A 17,090-nucleotide genomic window follows, 5' to 3' on the forward strand; every position below is an offset into this window, starting at 1 on the left:
TTGATCGAGTTGCTTGCTCACTATAATGCAAGAATAATCCCATATTAATAAAATCTTATTTATATGTAAAAAAGAAACTTAATTGAGATACAATATTATAATAAAAATTATCTTAATATTCCTTTTACAGACAATTACCAAAATTTGTGTCTCAAATTTATAAAGATATGATGTCACTTGAATGCACCAATTTATGCACGAATGAATGCACCAATTGAATGTTCCGAATTGATAAGTTATTGCATCCATAATATATAAATTGGCGTATTTATGTTGATTGCACACTTTTTTGTATACCATATCTTTATTCATGATAAAAGTGATAAAATCAAGTGCGACGTGTAGCATTAATTGGGTATAATTAATCTATATTTTTTTAATTTAGAAGGATTAACCAAGTCTCTTTATTTATTTATGAAAGATAAATGACATTAATTGAAAATTTCTTTTTAGCTGCCCATATTTAATGTCATGTGATTTTGAGAATAGATTTGGACTAATTAATTAAACTAGATAACATGTTTTAACACTTTTGTTTATAAATAAGAATAGATTCAAGAATGGGTATTATGCACCCATATGTATTACATTATAAACAATCATTTAATTTTTGTCAATCTAACTACTCCTTAAATGTTGTACCATGCAATTGTGGTATGCGACAAGTCCTTCATTAAGTAAATGTATATTTTTCTCCCAACGATGATGTATAAACATTAATAATTTTTTTTATAATAGTTTAATACCTTATTTTAGTTACATCTCTCGATTCATATTACATTGACAATATTTCACATTTATGACATTATTTTCTCTATTTTTTTCTCTCTAAGCGGTCCAGAGGTTATATGGTGTACACCAGTTTTTTTTTTCAATAATGAATTTATTAGCGTTTAATAATCATGCATTGACAGTCATGCCTCACACAGTTGATTGAGTGGTTATTTATTAATATAAGTTATAATTATTTTGTAAGATGATAAAAGCAATAGTTTTTATTCACTGTGTGAAATTATTTTACACCGACAATGCATCACCTTTTATCTCAAGTTATAAAATGTGAAACTTGTTTTAAAAAAGTTTAACTTTATTACAACTTTAGTCATCTATTTTCACCAATTTGCATAATTAATCTCCCTAATTTAAAATTAAATTTTTTTGTTCTCTCCCTCATATATTTTTAATTGAAAAATGACAGTTTAATATATTTTAATTAACAACATAATATATGATATGATGAAGTAGAATGATTAATATCCATAAAATTTCAATAAAACTATTTAAAAACCTAACTTTCATCTTTAGTAATTATTCATTTTTGCAATTTAATTAAATTTATGGTAACAAATGCTCTTGGGGAACTTGTTAAGAAATCAAAAAACAAAAGAAAAAAATTATGTAAAAAATATCACATTTTTAAAATTTGAAGGCATTGAAATCACTGATCTCAAAAATCTATTTCATTTTTTAAATGTTTAACAAGTGTCCTTGAGACACTTGTTAATATTTAGAAGGTTCTACGGTAACAAGATTACATGCTACATAATTAAAAATAAGTCAAGCATACGAATTTTTAGTAAAAAACACGAGGGAATGATCAAGACTGTCATATTTTGAAATACGAGAATTAATTTTGCGAACTGATAAAAATAAAAGACTAAAATTACAGCTAAGCCAAAAAAAATTTGAATTCCATGAAAAGTATCAATCCAAATTAACTTTGTTATGATTAAAAAAAAAAGAGAGATTGGATTATCTCAATCTAAATCTTTATCAATTCTCTCGATTTCTCTTAATTTTACAGTTTTTTTTTCTTCAATGGATCAAAAGTTTATATCATAACCATCAGGCATGTGAAGTTTTCCAAAAATCTAAAATTATTTGATATGTATTAAAATTAATGTCTTATACATTTTGGTTGAACACCATTCATTTTCATAAATTTTAATAATATATCAAATGATTTTAAATTTAAATAAAACTTTACATCTATAATCTATGATGAAATAAAATTTTACAAAAAGAATTGAAAAAATAAAATAAAGAGAATTGATAAAGATTGAAAAAGATTTGGATTGAAAAATTCAAAAGTAAAAAAGTATTAATAGAAAGAGACCGAAATGGAATTGAAGTTTCAAAATAAAAGGGTAATTTGGTAATTGAAAAGAGAGGGAGAGCGAAGAGAATGAGATAACGGTTTGATGAAGTAGGGATAATGGAGTGTTGGTTATTGTTTGAGTGACTAACTTTACATATTTCTTCCCTTACAAAACATTATCTGAATCTCGCACATGGCGGTTTCCATGGCTACTACTACTCTATTTTCTACATCCACTATAACTCTCAGGCCCCAACTTCAATCAAGGTTTGCATTTCCCGCAGTTCCTTCTACGTTACGGGTTGCTCCACTGCGAACGCTTACACTGGCCACCATCTCTCAGCCATCCACCGGCGGCAAAGTTCGCGGTATCATGAAGCCACGAAAAGTTTCTCCCGAGATGGCAGCCATCGTCGGCGTTCCAGAGATTTCCCGAACTCAAGCTCTCAAGTACATTTGGGCTTACATTAAGGAAAACAATCTTCAGGTTTCTTTCTTTCTCAAATTTCCCCCTTTTTCCACTGCTACTTTCTCAACTTTGCATTCTGGATAAGGTTTTCAATTCTTTTTTTTAAATATAAAAAATTTATCGAAACCCTAGATTTTTAAATAAAAAGTTGTTTTCGAAATTGCTAAATAAAGGCTGAATAGAATAGAATAGAATTAGCGTCTGGTCTGCCAGTGAGTGATGACTTTGTTTTCCGAATACCTAATAAATTCAAATAACAGTGCATATATTAAACGAAAATAACATGGGTCACGTCGCGTAGATGCTCTGTGACATTTGAGATATAATTATTTTTAGTTAACATGGTACAAAATTCTGATCATCCTGGGTTTATAAATGGTAAGACAAAACGAAAAACTCATAATTGTTTCTTACAAATAACTCATTTTTAATGCATTGTTCCCACCACTATATACCTAACAAACACTGGACTACAATACAAGAAGACCTCTGTTAATGTTTTATTTGGAAGAAACTACTTGACTGTCAATGTAGGAAATGGACACGGGATGTGTGACTCACCTTTACCAAAAACTTTTGACACACATTTTGAGTGTGATTTCCATTCTTTGTTGCTAACCTTATTAACCTGTCTTGACATGAAGTACTAACTCTGCTATTCTGCATTTCATTGGCTTGATGTGCACAATTTTTCCATATTTGTTCTTTATGCAATTCTGTTCAACTGATATTATAATTGTTGTTGCAAATGGATTTCCATCGTCAATTTTGGTGCCATTTAATCTCAAGTGTTCCCTCCCTGTTTGATAAATCTTATCAAATAAAAGTTTTTCTATTTTTGACTTGAGAACATCTAGCTTTCTAAAAACACTTTGGTACCGTATGAATTACTTCCCATTAATTGAATGTTTTTCTGCTATACTTTTTTCTAACTTGGCACACAGTATTACTTTTTGACATAATTCATTAATCTAATGCTGTTCGTGTATCCACAATCACATTGTGTAACTATTGATTGGTTTTAACTGGAATTTTTTATTTGTTTATATACACAGGACCCTGAAAACAAGAAGCTTATACGCTGTGATGAGAAGCTGAAGAAGATATTTGCAGGGAAAGATGAAGTTGGTATGCTTGAGATTGCTGGGTTGATTAGCCCTCATTTCCTTAAGTGATGTTAAGGGCCAGTTAGTCTTATCTTGGCCTGCAACACAGTAGCCTTAGTGTTTTGTTTTTGTTAGTACTATGGACACCGAACAAGTCTATGTTGAAGAGTTCGTTTTGAACGATGTAATTTCTTCAACAAGCTATAGCGAGTAGGTTTTTATTGGGACATGTTTCTTTTTAATTTATTTATGAAATTATTGGAGATGTTAAATATGGTGGTGCTACGTGTACCTTTTTATTATCATTCTCTGCATCATTGTTGATCGAACTGTCTCAGCTCATGGAGGGCAAGGCAAGATGATTATTTAATTACTACGAGTAACCCCGTGCAATGCGTTGATGTCTTGATGAAACATTCTTGTGCCATCATTCAGGGGTAATTAATTAATTAAGCCAGCATCCGCAGATCTCTTCTATCGAAAAGGAAGAACTCTGGTCGGGTTGAGTTATTAACCTCAACCTACAATTTAATATTGATTATGTCGTCTTGATATCCGAACAACAATGTGATATTGCTTCTTCGCGAAATTTTTAAGTAGATTACAAATTTCTACCAATCAAGGAAGATGACTTGGGTAATAAATTTTGTCGGAGATTAAATCAGGTAACATTAAAATTGTGAGAGATTAAATTTGGTGTTTATTCTTATTTAAAAAGGCTTATAAAATAAATTGAGTATTTTTCCTGGATTCTCTCGGGTTAATTGACATAATTTGTGTGTGGATGGGTACCGAATCAGTAGGTGGGCCTGGGTTGTTCTCTAAAATTGGGCTAGAGGAAAGTGGGTCGGGGGTCCATGAAGTAAAAATATCCTTACCGTTTGGGTCTGGTTCAAAGTTATCGTTATTGAGCGATAATATTGTATATATGAAATAGTTGTTCCCGCAAAAGAAGAGAAGAGAAGAGAATGGAGATGGTAGGAAAGGTTTGTCTTCCTCTACTACTCCCATATCCACCACCCTCCACTTCTAGACCCTCAATTGCCACTGTTGTTAATGACTTCAATTCTACTTCACACTCCCGTACTCGTTTACATATCGGCAAGTCCTCTTCCGACCCCAACTCCGGTAAGCCATGGTGCAATCATCACCTTTCTTCTTCAGGTCAGCATATTCTCAATGCCTTACTTCACTCTTCCACAGTTGATTCCATTCACCTCGACCATATTTTGGGTCCCCTTTTCATCCAACCACATCCACATCCCACTCATTTATCTCGTGATATTCTCGCTATTATTAAGGCTTTAGGGTTTAGAAAAAAAACTGAACTCGCCTTGTCCGTCTTTGACTGGGTTCGCAACCACCACGGTTGTTCCAATCTTTTGACTGGTTCTGCAATTGCCGTCATAGTTAACATTCTTGGCAAAGCGGGTCGGGTCTCATCCGCTGCTTCCTTGCTCCGAACTCTTGAAAACGACGGGTTTGAGATTGACGTTTATGCTTATACTTGTTTGATAACTGCTTATGCTAGTAAAGGTAGGTATAACGATGCCGTTTCTGTGTTCAACAAGATGCAAAGAGATGGCTGCACCCCCACTCTCATTACTTATAATTCCATTTTGAATGTTTATGGAAAAATGGGAATGCCTTGGTTTCGTGTTACTTCTCTTGTTGAATCTATGAAAACAAATGGAGTTGCTCCTGATTTGTACACTTACAATACCCTTATAACTTGTTGTCGTTGCGGTTCTCTATACAAGGAAGCTGTCAATGTGTTGGATATGATTAAGTCAGCTGGATTTGTCCCTGACAGGGTTACATATAATGCATTGTTGGATGTTTTTGCAAAATCGAGGCGCCCGGAAGAGGCACTGCAGGTTCTTAAAGACATGGAGAGTAATGGCTTCTCTCCTACTGCGGTTACTTATAATTCATTGATATCTGCTCATGTTAGAGGTGGTTTGTTGGAGGAAGCATCCCGACTTAAAATTCAAATGGTGGAGAAAGGGATTAAGCCGGATGTTTTTACCTACACCACACTTTTTTCGGGGTTTGAGAAGGCGGGGAAAGATGAGTTTGCTTTTAAAGTCTATGAAGAAATGAAAGCGGAGGGATGCAAACCAAATATTTGCACCTTTAATGCTCTTATCAAGATGCATGGTAAACGAGGAAAATTTGTGAAAATGATGAATGTTTTTGAGGATATTAAGGAATGTGGGTGTTCCCCTGATATTGTTACTTGGAACACACTTTTGGCTGTGTTTGGACAGAACGAAATGGACTCTGAGGTAGCAGGAGTATTTAAAGAGATGAAGAGATCGGGGTTTGTGCCAGAGAGGGACACCTTCAACACGCTAATTAGTGCATACAGCAGATGTGGTTCTATCGATCAAGCAATGTCTGTTTATAAAAGCATGTTGGAAGCTGGAGTGGCTCCTGATCTGTCTACCTATAATGCTGTTTTAGCCGCCTTGGCTCGAGGAGGCTTTTGGGAACAATCCGAAAAAATTATTGCCGAAATGAAGGATGGTTGGTGTAAACCTAATGAGCTAACATACTCTTCTCTACTAAATGCCTATGCCAATGGTAAGGAGATTGAAAAGATGAAAGCTCTTGGTGAGGAGATTTACTCTGGCTCTATTGAAACACATCCTGTTCTGTTGAAGACCCTTGTTCTAGTAAGTAGCAAGTGTGATCTCCTAACGGAAACAGAACGCGCTTTTTTTGAATTAAGGAGAATAGGAATTTCACCTGGCATAACTACTCTGAATGCAATGATTTCAATATATGGCAGGAAGCAGGTGGTGTCCAAGGCCAATGAGATTTTGAACTTCATGTACGAGAACGGTTTTACTCCAAGTTTGACTACATATAATAGCTTGATGTATATGTACAGCCGTTCTGAAAAGTTTCAAAAATCAGAAGAAATTTTAAGGGAAGTTCTGAAGAAAGGTATGAAACCAGATAAAATTTCATATAATACTGTTATTTACGCATATTGCAGAAATGGTAGGATGAAGGACGCTTTGAGGATATTTTCTGAAATGAAAGAGTCTGCACTTGTTCCCAATGTTGTAACTTACAACACATTTGTTGCAACATATGCTGCTGACTCAATGTTTGTTGAGGCTGTTAATGTTATTCGATACATGATCAAGCAGGGATGTAAGCCAGACCACTATACTTATAACTCCATCGTTGATTGGTATTGTAGGCACAATCGGCAAGATGAGGCAAACAGTTTTGTGAAAAACCTTGGCAATATTGACCCACATGTTTCCAAGGAGGAGAAAAGTAGGTTACTAGAAATAATGGCAAGAGAATTGCCATGAGTTTGTGGATGATTTGCTTGAGGATGTACTAGAATTTGGAATATTATGTTAGGTATAATATTTGGGTACGGAGTTTGGTAGTTCACCCAATGTAGTAGTAAATGGAGGGTGTTCCTTTAGTGCAATTTATTTGAAGAAAAAGGTAGCAGTATGTCTGCTCATGGATGCTTGCTGGTTAGGTTGTACATAAAGATGGGAAATTAAAGAACAGATAAAGAAGGAAGAGGGGTTGGTGTCAACTATCAATACTGTGTAGATAGTAAACTGTATAGCAATGCATTCGAGAAAAGAAAAGGTGCAGCAAAAACTGCTCTTATGTTTTGTCATGTAGTCATGTAACCAGAACAACATATATTGATTATATGTTTTTGTTTTAGGAGCTTTATTAGAGATTATTCCTGCAGGCATGTGTGATGTCTGAGTGCATTTCATGCTTGTTGTTTTAAACTTATAGAAAGTGTCTTTTATCAAGCTCTGTGTTGTGGTAACTATTTACTAGTTTTATGTTGTCAAGCTCTGTTTTTTGGTTACTAGTTTCATGTTTTTGTCTTTTGTAACTCATTAAAATTCTCAATTAATGGAATGGCATGAAATCATCACTCCTGATTAATTAACAGATCTATTACTAATGTAATAAGAAAACTACGTGAGTTTTGTTCTTCTGCAGCTTGATTAAAAGGATTTGGCATAAAGGAGGCAAAAGTATTATTTATAAGGGGACTCACTCTCAATATCTCATACCATATTGAAGATTTAGTTTTATCCCCCTTCACGAGTAAAGCTTGCCTCCCCCTTCCCCCTCTTATCTTCTTTTCATATGCTTGCTTTTGTGTTTAATAAAGTTTAACTTAGTTATTGATTCAATCTCAACTATCAATAACTTACTAACAACTACCATTTGTCTTCAAAGTTAATCAAGGTTTGCTTAACAATGCACTTATCTTTTTCATTATCAAGTAATCAATCATCATCATTTATTAATACATAGATATGTCCTTCAGCAATGACATTATGTAGATAAAATTGTGGACTTTCGCCTTCAGGTAATAATCTATATCTTCGACATTGACTAAAATCTTCCAGTTTTTTGTTACTCATCAGTTGAATGTGTGCTTGCAACCATTTCCAAGATTTAAAATGGTGCAGGTTTGTGTAGAATCGGAACCATTCTTAATGTTGAACCTCTCAACCAGATAGAAAGGGAGCTTTAACCTCTAATTCTAATCCGAGGGACAACATGGGCTGAAGTGTTTAAATGAGGTGAGTGAAAAGTAAAATAAATGTCCATGGCGGGAAAATTAGTTGATGCTCCAAAGGTGTGCTTGAGCGATAGCTTCTGAAGCTTTGTAGAGCTGATTGAGGTTCTCAGTGGAGCCCAATTCGACCTGGCCAGTCCAGGTCAAATCCCAATATTTTTGGTTGAATTCTATCAATTATATGCCACTAAAGCTATTGTCTTATACCTCTCTCCCACTCCAATATATATATCCTATGTACGATGGACTAATTTTATGATATTACATTTATTTTAATGCGTGTTTTTAACAAAAAATGTTGTATGTCACGAAATACAATCTCGTAAAGCATTACACCGTGACCTGTCCATGTATGGTTAACCAAACCCTCTTATTAAATTTAAAGTCTCAGTCATATATTAATTTAATAATTCTCCATGTATGGTTTAGTCAAGCCCTCTTATCGGTCATTTTTCTGTTCATTACACCGTTGTGACATTTTTTCTTAGCGAGATTTAGTATTACTAAATTTTATAAATCCCAAAACACTAATATGAAAGAGGGAAGTGGAACCAATTAGTTACAATTAGTTACGTAGTTGTTATTATATCTTAAATTAAAAGTTTTAAGGCAGAGAAGTAGGCTAGCTAGTGAAATTATTTTCACATTCACATTCATTCATTTACAGATATATATCCATGATGGTGGTATATATATAGTAGTGGTGTTTATTTGAATATTACTACCACTCTATCCATGAGTTGAAATTAAACCAGTTAAGTTGATTGATGCATGCATGCATGCATGCATATAGGATTGTGATTTGTGGAGAACACAGGAGAGTATTTAAATATTTCTGAAGCAGCAGGTCTCGGCGAAGGTGGCAGCGCCGTCGGGAACATCTTCCATTACCCAGTCATGGCCAGCAGGGAAGTAAATTCCTGTCCTTGGGTGTGGAATCCACCAGCATGAATCCTTCCCACTGCTACTCTTTGGAACCTGCTGCCCTGTACTACTCTCCGCTCCCTTAGCTCTCCTGCATGCATGCGATGCGACCATTCAAGGAGAGTGATTAGTATTCATTCAATTAAAGATAATGATAATAATAATAGTTAATTACCGGAGATGATGCAGCAACAGGTTTGATCTGGCAGCCACGCCTGGTCCTCCTCCTCCTCTTGCCATGAATATTGGATGACTTCACAGAGTGCAGTACTGATGCTTATTTATAATGCTCTCTATTTAATGGTCGCAAGTACGAATCAAATAGAGAATAAATTCTTTTAATTTCAACATATATGCCAAAAGAGCATACAACAACACAAATATGTATAATTTATATGCGGAAAATCAATCTGCGCTTCTACACCCTTGCTTTTCCCACTCCTCCAAATTAACATGTCTACTTTTTCACCAAAAACAGAAATCAATTAATGTCCATCTAAATTGTACGTCAATTTTCTTGCAATTAGGCGAATAAATACTACTAGTATATATCACCATATCATCATGTCTTCCTACTTTTTATATTTCATTTCACTCTCGAATCCAAGTGTCTACTCTCACTTCCCCGAGTAAAATGCGTGTAAAGAATAAAACACCATGAATCAACTCTCAAACCAATGTTATCTTTTTCTTCTTTTGACTCAAACAAGTACCGCCATCCGTACGTCACAATTTATAACGTGGCTTCATCTTCTTTCTTTCATACATTGCATATTTAATTACTAGCTTACTCTATTCTAATACCACTATATCCATATTTCACGGCCTCATATTATTATTTCCTTTAAACTGTATATAAATTTTGAGAGAAAAAATCACTAATTATATTAATTAATTGACCAAAATATTCTTATTGAATGTGTTAGACAGGAAGATATGTGAATTCATATGACAGGAAGATAAACATTTGGTATGTTGAGACACATAATCGAATATAAAATTATTCACTTCTCTGCAATCAGTTAATATGTGAATTATGTGGTTAAACCCTAAAAGAAAGAAAAAAAAGTATTATTAATTTAATAAATAACTAATAAGTGGCTGTTAATGTGTCACATCAACACAATTACGTTGTTATGGAGACTATTAGAGGGACTTAACTGACGAAAAAAAAATATTTGATAAAAATTATTTTTAAATATTAATAGAGTTTGAGACGTGTCTCACGTAATAATAGAGTAATTTGATGATTTGCTCAATATTTTAAAACTAAAATAAATTTATAAATGTCGACTATCAAAACAAAAAATTTAATTTTTTCTAATATTAAATCATTAATCTATTATCTATTATCTATTATTTATTATTTATTATAATAATTAAAACAGAACTCTAAAATTCTCCATCTATGTCACATCCTCCAATATTTGTCAACTCACCAAAATTCTAATGTGACACATTTCAAATTCATCTTCTACTCCATTATATTTTGTTTCTTCAATATATAATGCAAACATTTTTCACTTGCCCAAATACAATTATTTCATACATTATATAATTTCAACTTTAATTTATCAAATCAATGACTCGTCAATACACTTAAAAAGCTCTAATTACTCATCAAAACTTTTATTTCAATAACTCATACAAAAAAAATACAAATCATCCAATATCTTCAAATCATCACAATGAAGAATTATTGACATATTCCAAATTCATCTTCTATTCCATTATGTTTTGTTTCTTCAATATATAATGCAAACCTTTTTCACTTGTTCAATATATAATGCAAACTTTTTTTCACTTGTCAAAGTACAATTATTTCATACATTATATAATTTCAGTTTTAATTTATTACTCAATGACTTATCAATATATTTGAAAAGTTCTAATTACTCATCAAAACTTTCATTTCAATAACTCATACAACAAAAATACAAACCATCCAATATCTCCAAATCATCACAATAAAGAATTTTAGGGTTCTATTTTAATTATTATAAAAGATGTTCAAGTTCATATATCAATATTACTGCATAGAAAATAAGTTTTTTTTCTTCCATATGTTGAATGTGTCTTCCATAATATTTTTTTCTTTTTATAATTAAAAAACACAAATCATAATTGAAACAAAAAAAATGAATAATATTAAATATTTGGAAATAAATAACTTCTAACTATTTCATTATTCACTCGAAACTTTATATGTCTTAAACATTCATAAATTTTATGTGCCTATAATTTTTTTCAACCACTCTTGAAGTTTCATGACCGTGTCAAATAATTATTTGAAAATAGCAAGGCACACACGAATCAATTATTTCAATATTTTGGACTTAACAAACTATTCCTTACGAATGAATGTTGTGATATATCACAAAACACATAATATTTTTTAGTGCAAACTTAGATCGACAGTGAGATTGACAGAATTACGATGAACATATAAAATTAAAAACGTGAAAAAGTACATATAAATTTATTAATCTAATATTTCAAAACTAATATAAATAATATAAAATAAAAAAAATATTATATTTAAATTTATAACTTTAACAATAAAGAAATACGTAACTATTTAACAAATATATTATTAGAAGAACAACTTCAATAAAATCAAAAAGTTTGAAGAAACCAATTTCACATTTAAATATATTTTGCATGAATTGTATTAGTCTACAATATTTTACTTTTTCTTTTACTAAAATAAACCTAATTTATATATAATTATTCAAAAATATATTTACTTTAAATATCTAAACACACTTGAGTATATTCTACCGTAAAACCCATCAAATGATTTACAAAGTTACGCTTAATAGTGATTAATAACTATTATTTTGAAGAGTTATGAACAGGACACTATCCTCCGGACAAACCAGAAAATATGCCAACAACTCTTTGTAGCTTGATCACATCAAGCACAGGAGGTCTTTCTTACGAAGACTCGGTCTTGTGGATAGGAAATTCCACATATATAAATTTCAAATAAATCTTATAAAATGAGACAAATAATTAAAAAAGAAAACTCATATTTTAGGACCTAAGGAATAGGTAGAATTTTTAAAAATTGTCCAATGAATTTAGGCGTAAGTGTAGATATAATGAAGTGAAGTAGTTTTACTTTTAGTGAATAAAAAATGAAGGGCGGGGCCCAGTAGAAGCAGGAAACGCGTGAAGTTGAAGTCTGATTGATCAATTCAATTAATTGGTTGTGTTCGTGTCATGTTCATCAGCCCCTCTCTTTTGACTTTCCTTTCCTTTCCTCCTTCTTAACGTTATTATTTCTTCTCTCTCAGTTTTGTCTTCTCTATTCCCTTCACTCACAGCTTCTCGCAAAGAAAGAAGAAAGAAAAAAGAAATAATATGTCTTGTTTGATTTGTGTGTGTTTGTTATTTGTTGTGCTCCTCCAATGTCCTATCTCATCCCTCTCAACAAACTCCGAAGGAAACGCTCTTCATGCTTTGAGAAGCAGACTTTCTGATCCCAACAACGTCCTTCAGAGCTGGGACCCAACTCTTGTTAACTCATGTACTTGGTTCCACGTTACCTGCGATTCCAACAATCACGTTATTCGCTTGTAAGTTCTAACTTCACTTCTTCTTTCCTTTTTTTCTTCTTACTTCTTACTTAGGGTTCTTCTAATACCTTTTTTATTCTCTTTCAGAGACTTGGGCAATTCTAACATATCTGGATCTTTGGGACCCGAATTGGCCCAACTAACCCACCTCCAATACCTGTAAGCTAAGCTAGCTACTCTTCCCTAATTATTAAATTACTTTTTCTCAAATCCAATTCATTGCATTTGCAGGGAGTTGTATAGCAATAACATTAACGGAAAGATTCCTGAAGAGTTAGGAAACTTAAAGAACCTTATTAGTATGGATTTATATGATAACAAACTTGAAGGAAATATTCCAAACTCCTTTGCCAACTTGAATTCACTCAAATTCCTGTAAGTCTCTTTCACCAAAAACTTAACATTACGAGTTTTATTAAGTTTAATCATCTCATCTGTCTCAATTGTGTTGCTCATCTTCATGATGTAGACGGCTAAACAACAACAAGCTCACAGGATCCATCCCAAGAGAACTCACCCGTCTTCAAAATCTCAAAATCATGTAACTTTCTATTTCTATGACTTTTTTGTTTTTTTTTTTTTTGTAGTTGATTTATCAGCTAATTTGAAACACCGATTGTGCAGTGATGTTTCCAATAATGACCTCTGTGGAACAATACCAGTAGATGGCAACTTCGGATCTTTCCCACCGGAAAGGTACATTAACTCTTTCCAATTGTTTGTTGCCTTACCTCTATTAGTAGTCTTCTTCATATTAACAGCTCCAATCAATGGCTTATGAACATTGAAGTAAAATCAACAATTCCTTTATATAAACCAACATGTCCCGATAAATCTACTAGTTTAATTAACTATTCAGAGCAGACAATACTTCCCTCGTATTATATACCTAGCATGTCAAATTGTCAGTTTCAGCTGGTAGAGTAAAAACATTATTGTTTAGTATGACAACACCATGGTTCTGAAAACATTTGTTGAATTCCAACATGAATCTGGAAGAAAATATCAAGCATCTTCACTTAATATACATCTGTATATCTTTCAGTAACTAATACTTTGCATCCTAGCAAGTCTCATCTGTATGAGGTGTCTGGAAATTTTTGCCACCACTTTAGTGTGTATATTTTATTACCCAACTAAGATTAGATGACCATGTTTGATATGCATGAGATAATTTATTTGAATAAAAATCTTTGAAGATGAGATTACAGTTAATACTTTTGCAAAGTGTCTTGTTTCTTAGAATAGTCACTTAAACTTGTATTCATAACATTTGAAGCTGAAGTAAATATCTGTTTCCTACTTGTGTTTCAGTTTTGAAAATAACAGACTCAACGGTCCAGAACTGAAAGGACTGGTTCCTTATGATTTTGGATGCTAAGAAAGGTAGAAGAAGAATTCTACTGGTCTCCTCAGATTGCTATGATATGAAGAAGCTTTCTTTACTTGGGCAGTTAGCAGCAGTATCAGAGATGTATGGTTGCCACAAAATGAATCTAAGTAGTAGAATACACTTGTATGTCGATATATATAATATATGCAATGTAATGTAGTAAGGTGATATTAGCATCTGTCTCTGGTTGCAGGCTGCATAGCAAGTGTTTCTGACTAGGATCATGTTAAGTAAACGTATCTTGTAGTAATTCTTTTTTGTTCTTAAATACTCATATAAAGTAAAAGGCTTTAATACTTTATTTCTGATTCCTGAATATTATCTTCAGAAAAAAGAAAAACCCTTATCATTCTGAGGCTTCATTTGTTTCACAACTGAAGAAACACATTTGCCTAAAATTTAAAATGCTTTGGGAAAACCTAATGATAGAAATGGTTTGCATCCTAATTTTTATGTTTAATTTGGCTGAATTCGTGAGTAGTGGGAATTTTCAGCAAGCAGCGAGCAGAATTGTCGAGCTTACTTTTAAATGCAGAGAAAAAATACAGATTGAAAGTAAGAACTTTCCAAGATATTATTATTATATAGTTTGTTAGTTAATCAACTGCAGTATTTGAAATGATGCCCCTATTTTTCATTTTGTCTTGGAAGGTAATCACCATGTCATTGTATTCCCTAATGATCTCGTACATGCTTCTACACTTATCAATAATCAATACCCTCCCCTGAAAGACTAATACTATAGTTATCAATCACCTTTTCTCTTGTTGGAGCTTGTGGCGTTACTCCAGAGATAGAGTCTGTTTAAATATCAACTCCCTTGTAGTGAATGTAAACACAAATAAAAAATTACTATACTTTGAAAGATAAGCTATTAAAAAGGAATTTGTCTCATCTAAAGTGAACAAATCACTTTAAAAAATTAAGTGAATAATATTAATCATTGATGATTAAATGAGTTGTTGATATTATATGCACATGCATGACCAATCATGGGTGATTACAATATTAATCATTGATTCATTCACTTTACTAACTTCTCACTTAAAATGAGCTAAATTCCCTAAAAAGTCCCCAAGAAGCTAATTCTGTTGAACCATATTTAATGACTTCTAATACGACCATGATTGAAATTTGAAGAATTATATCTGCAAAGCAAGCAGAAGAATAAACTCCAACTAATAAGACATTGAGGTGAAATTAGTATATTGAAGTGAGGTAAAATTAATTTCACTAGAGTAAAAATTACAATCATCAAATGGTTCAAAAGATATACTCACTCTTGCCAACTATAGACTCCTTAAGAACTTAAAGCCAACTGGCATTAAGAGTAATTACCGAGTTCACCACAAATGATCTTTGTCAGTACTTGGATGGTCAACAAACATCACATTTTAATAAATCTAAAAGTAGTCTCTTGGATAGTACGAGTCAACATGGAAAGAGCAAATGCAAAAGAAAAATAAGAATTGCTGTAGCAGGCTGCTACGTAGAAGTGCAACATCAGGCAAAATAAAATGAATGATGGATCAAGATATATCAAAAAAAAAAACTTAAAATGCTGCTTTGCTGAGAAGACAGAGCTACACATTGCTTTACTTTTACTTGTATCAAGACCTTTCTGCTGATATTCAGCAAATTTTACCTGCTCTTTGAATATTTATATTTACCTGTTTTGTTTTTTATATTTTTTAGTAAGCTGACTGAAATTCAGTTATTTTACTAAACAAATTAAAAAGTCATTCAAATTAAATCCACTGTACGTTCATTCATTCAAGTTAAAGGATGAAAACTCCAAAGACTATACCATCACATGCAAAAAAAAAAAAAAAGTTTTATTGCTCACCATTAACTAAATTCAAGATAATAAGTAACAAACAATGTATCTTTATTTTAATAAAGTAATAAAAGAGATCAGGTTGATATACAACCAGTTCCCATGAGAAAAAAGAAGTAAGAAATTTAACAAGTTACTATAGTAACAGGTTGCTATCTAAAAAGTAAGAAGCACTTAGGAAATAACATGGTGTAGTAATAACACATTGCTATCTAAGAGCTACATTTTCCCATGGATTAAAGGCTTTGTAAATTAAAACTTCAACTAAAACTAGAATAGCTATAGTTATAAAACATGTTCTAATAAAAACCTAAACACGGAATACAAAGCAACTCCTAACTAGATGAGTTACATATTCATAAATGGCAAAGGGTTATTAGCTGCAAACTTAAGCTAATGCGACCTTCTATCCTCTGAACCTTGCAAGGAAACAAACATCTCCCTTGTTAGCTTAAACATCATCAGTTGTGATAGGACCATAGGATCACACTAGTGGAAATAGTATTTCTTGTATGCAATTCTGAATCACACCTAACCTCATCCAAGTTCGGCGCTTCCATTGTGCATTCACTAATCTTTCCATAGGGTAGCTTCTACTTGTAACCTACCGTGCCACTACAATTCTATATTATCCAAACATACACCAAGTATTTTCAACGAGCAAAATTAACTACAATTCTTTGTATAATTGATGGTAATAACAAATGCAAAATATAATAAGCAAGGTTACAACACACAAGATTTGATGTTATACTGTTCACTATTCAGCCATCCCACAACCCCGTCTCTGCTCTTTGAATATTTGTTTTACCTGCGTTACTGTGTACTGTTATCATCAATGAGTTTCTGAGTAATAGAAAACCATATCCATAACTTGCTACCTGAACAATGCCCAAGAAGACCAAAATATTCAACAATATCACATGAATTGTCAGACGAAAAATATGTCAAGACAAGATACTGCTAGTTTGGCTTGGAATCACTTAGTAATAAAGACAATTCTTCTTCCACAATAGGCAACGGTGAGCTCACAAGAAGCTCAGCATCCTTGTTTTCTAGGTCAACCAGTTCTGAAACAATTGGATGGCATTCCT

At 32.6% G+C, this 17,090-nt stretch overlaps 5 protein-coding genes across 7 annotated transcripts in view; 3 read left to right on the forward strand and 2 right to left on the reverse strand.

Moving 5' to 3' along the window:
• Nucleotides 1-2,174: 2,174 nt before the first annotated feature.
• On the forward strand, nucleotides 2,175-3,978 carry LOC101492391 (upstream activation factor subunit UAF30). The gene is made up of 2 exons (XM_004511243.4): nucleotides 2,175-2,585; nucleotides 3,623-3,978. The coding sequence occupies exons 1-2, from the start codon at nucleotides 2,292-2,294 to the stop codon at nucleotides 3,740-3,742; spliced, it is 414 nt and encodes a 137-aa protein (XP_004511300.1). The 5' UTR covers nucleotides 2,175-2,291; the 3' UTR covers nucleotides 3,743-3,978.
• A 515-nt stretch (nucleotides 3,979-4,493) lies between these two features.
• Nucleotides 4,494-7,615, forward strand: LOC101492722 (uncharacterized). Of its 3 annotated transcripts, none has more exons than XM_027337444.2 (2): nucleotides 4,494-6,351; nucleotides 6,468-6,642. In XM_027337444.2, exons 1-2 carry the CDS (start codon nucleotides 4,642-4,644, stop codon nucleotides 6,492-6,494), a joined length of 1,737 nt encoding a protein of 578 aa, XP_027193245.1. In that variant the 5' UTR covers nucleotides 4,494-4,641; the 3' UTR covers nucleotides 6,495-6,642. The 3 variants fall into 3 exon arrangements, with proteins under 3 accessions (XP_027193245.1, XP_004511302.1, XP_004511301.1); XM_004511245.4 differs by adding an exon at nucleotides 6,888-7,615 and having other exon boundaries at nucleotides 4,495-6,625; XM_004511244.4 differs by having other exon boundaries at nucleotides 4,501-7,615.
• Nucleotides 7,616-8,879: 1,264 nt separating this feature from the next.
• Nucleotides 8,880-9,497, reverse strand: LOC101493476 (uncharacterized). The gene is made up of 2 exons (XM_004511247.4): nucleotides 9,361-9,497; nucleotides 8,880-9,276 (listed from the first exon to the last, which is right to left on the reverse strand). The coding sequence occupies exons 1-2, from the start codon at nucleotides 9,423-9,425 to the stop codon at nucleotides 9,087-9,089; spliced, it is 255 nt and encodes an 84-aa protein (XP_004511304.1). The 5' UTR covers nucleotides 9,426-9,497; the 3' UTR covers nucleotides 8,880-9,086.
• Nucleotides 9,498-12,405: 2,908 nt separating this feature from the next.
• Nucleotides 12,406-14,460, forward strand: LOC101493796 (leucine-rich repeat protein 2-like). Its single transcript, XM_004511248.4, has 6 exons — nucleotides 12,406-12,766; nucleotides 12,854-12,925; nucleotides 12,998-13,141; nucleotides 13,236-13,307; nucleotides 13,391-13,462; nucleotides 14,081-14,460. The coding sequence occupies exons 1-6, from the start codon at nucleotides 12,552-12,554 to the stop codon at nucleotides 14,145-14,147; spliced, it is 642 nt and encodes a 213-aa protein (XP_004511305.1). The 5' UTR covers nucleotides 12,406-12,551; the 3' UTR covers nucleotides 14,148-14,460.
• Nucleotides 14,461-16,030: 1,570 nt separating this feature from the next.
• The window catches only part of LOC101494118 (probable polyamine transporter At3g19553), a 3,501-nt gene continuing 2,441 nt past the window's right edge, over nucleotides 16,031-17,090 (reverse strand). Inside the window, exon 3 of the mRNA XM_073364553.1 lies at nucleotides 16,031-17,086. Coding sequence (XP_073220654.1) covers nucleotides 16,960-17,086 — 127 coding nt within the window. The 3' untranslated portion in view covers nucleotides 16,031-16,959. The remainder of the gene's footprint in view (nucleotides 17,087-17,090) is intronic.

The sequence above is a fragment of the Cicer arietinum genome, chromosome 8 (assembly GCF_000331145.2).
Source record: "Cicer arietinum cultivar CDC Frontier isolate Library 1 chromosome 8, Cicar.CDCFrontier_v2.0, whole genome shotgun sequence".
In the NCBI taxonomy this organism is placed as follows: domain Eukaryota; kingdom Viridiplantae; phylum Streptophyta; class Magnoliopsida; order Fabales; family Fabaceae; genus Cicer; species Cicer arietinum.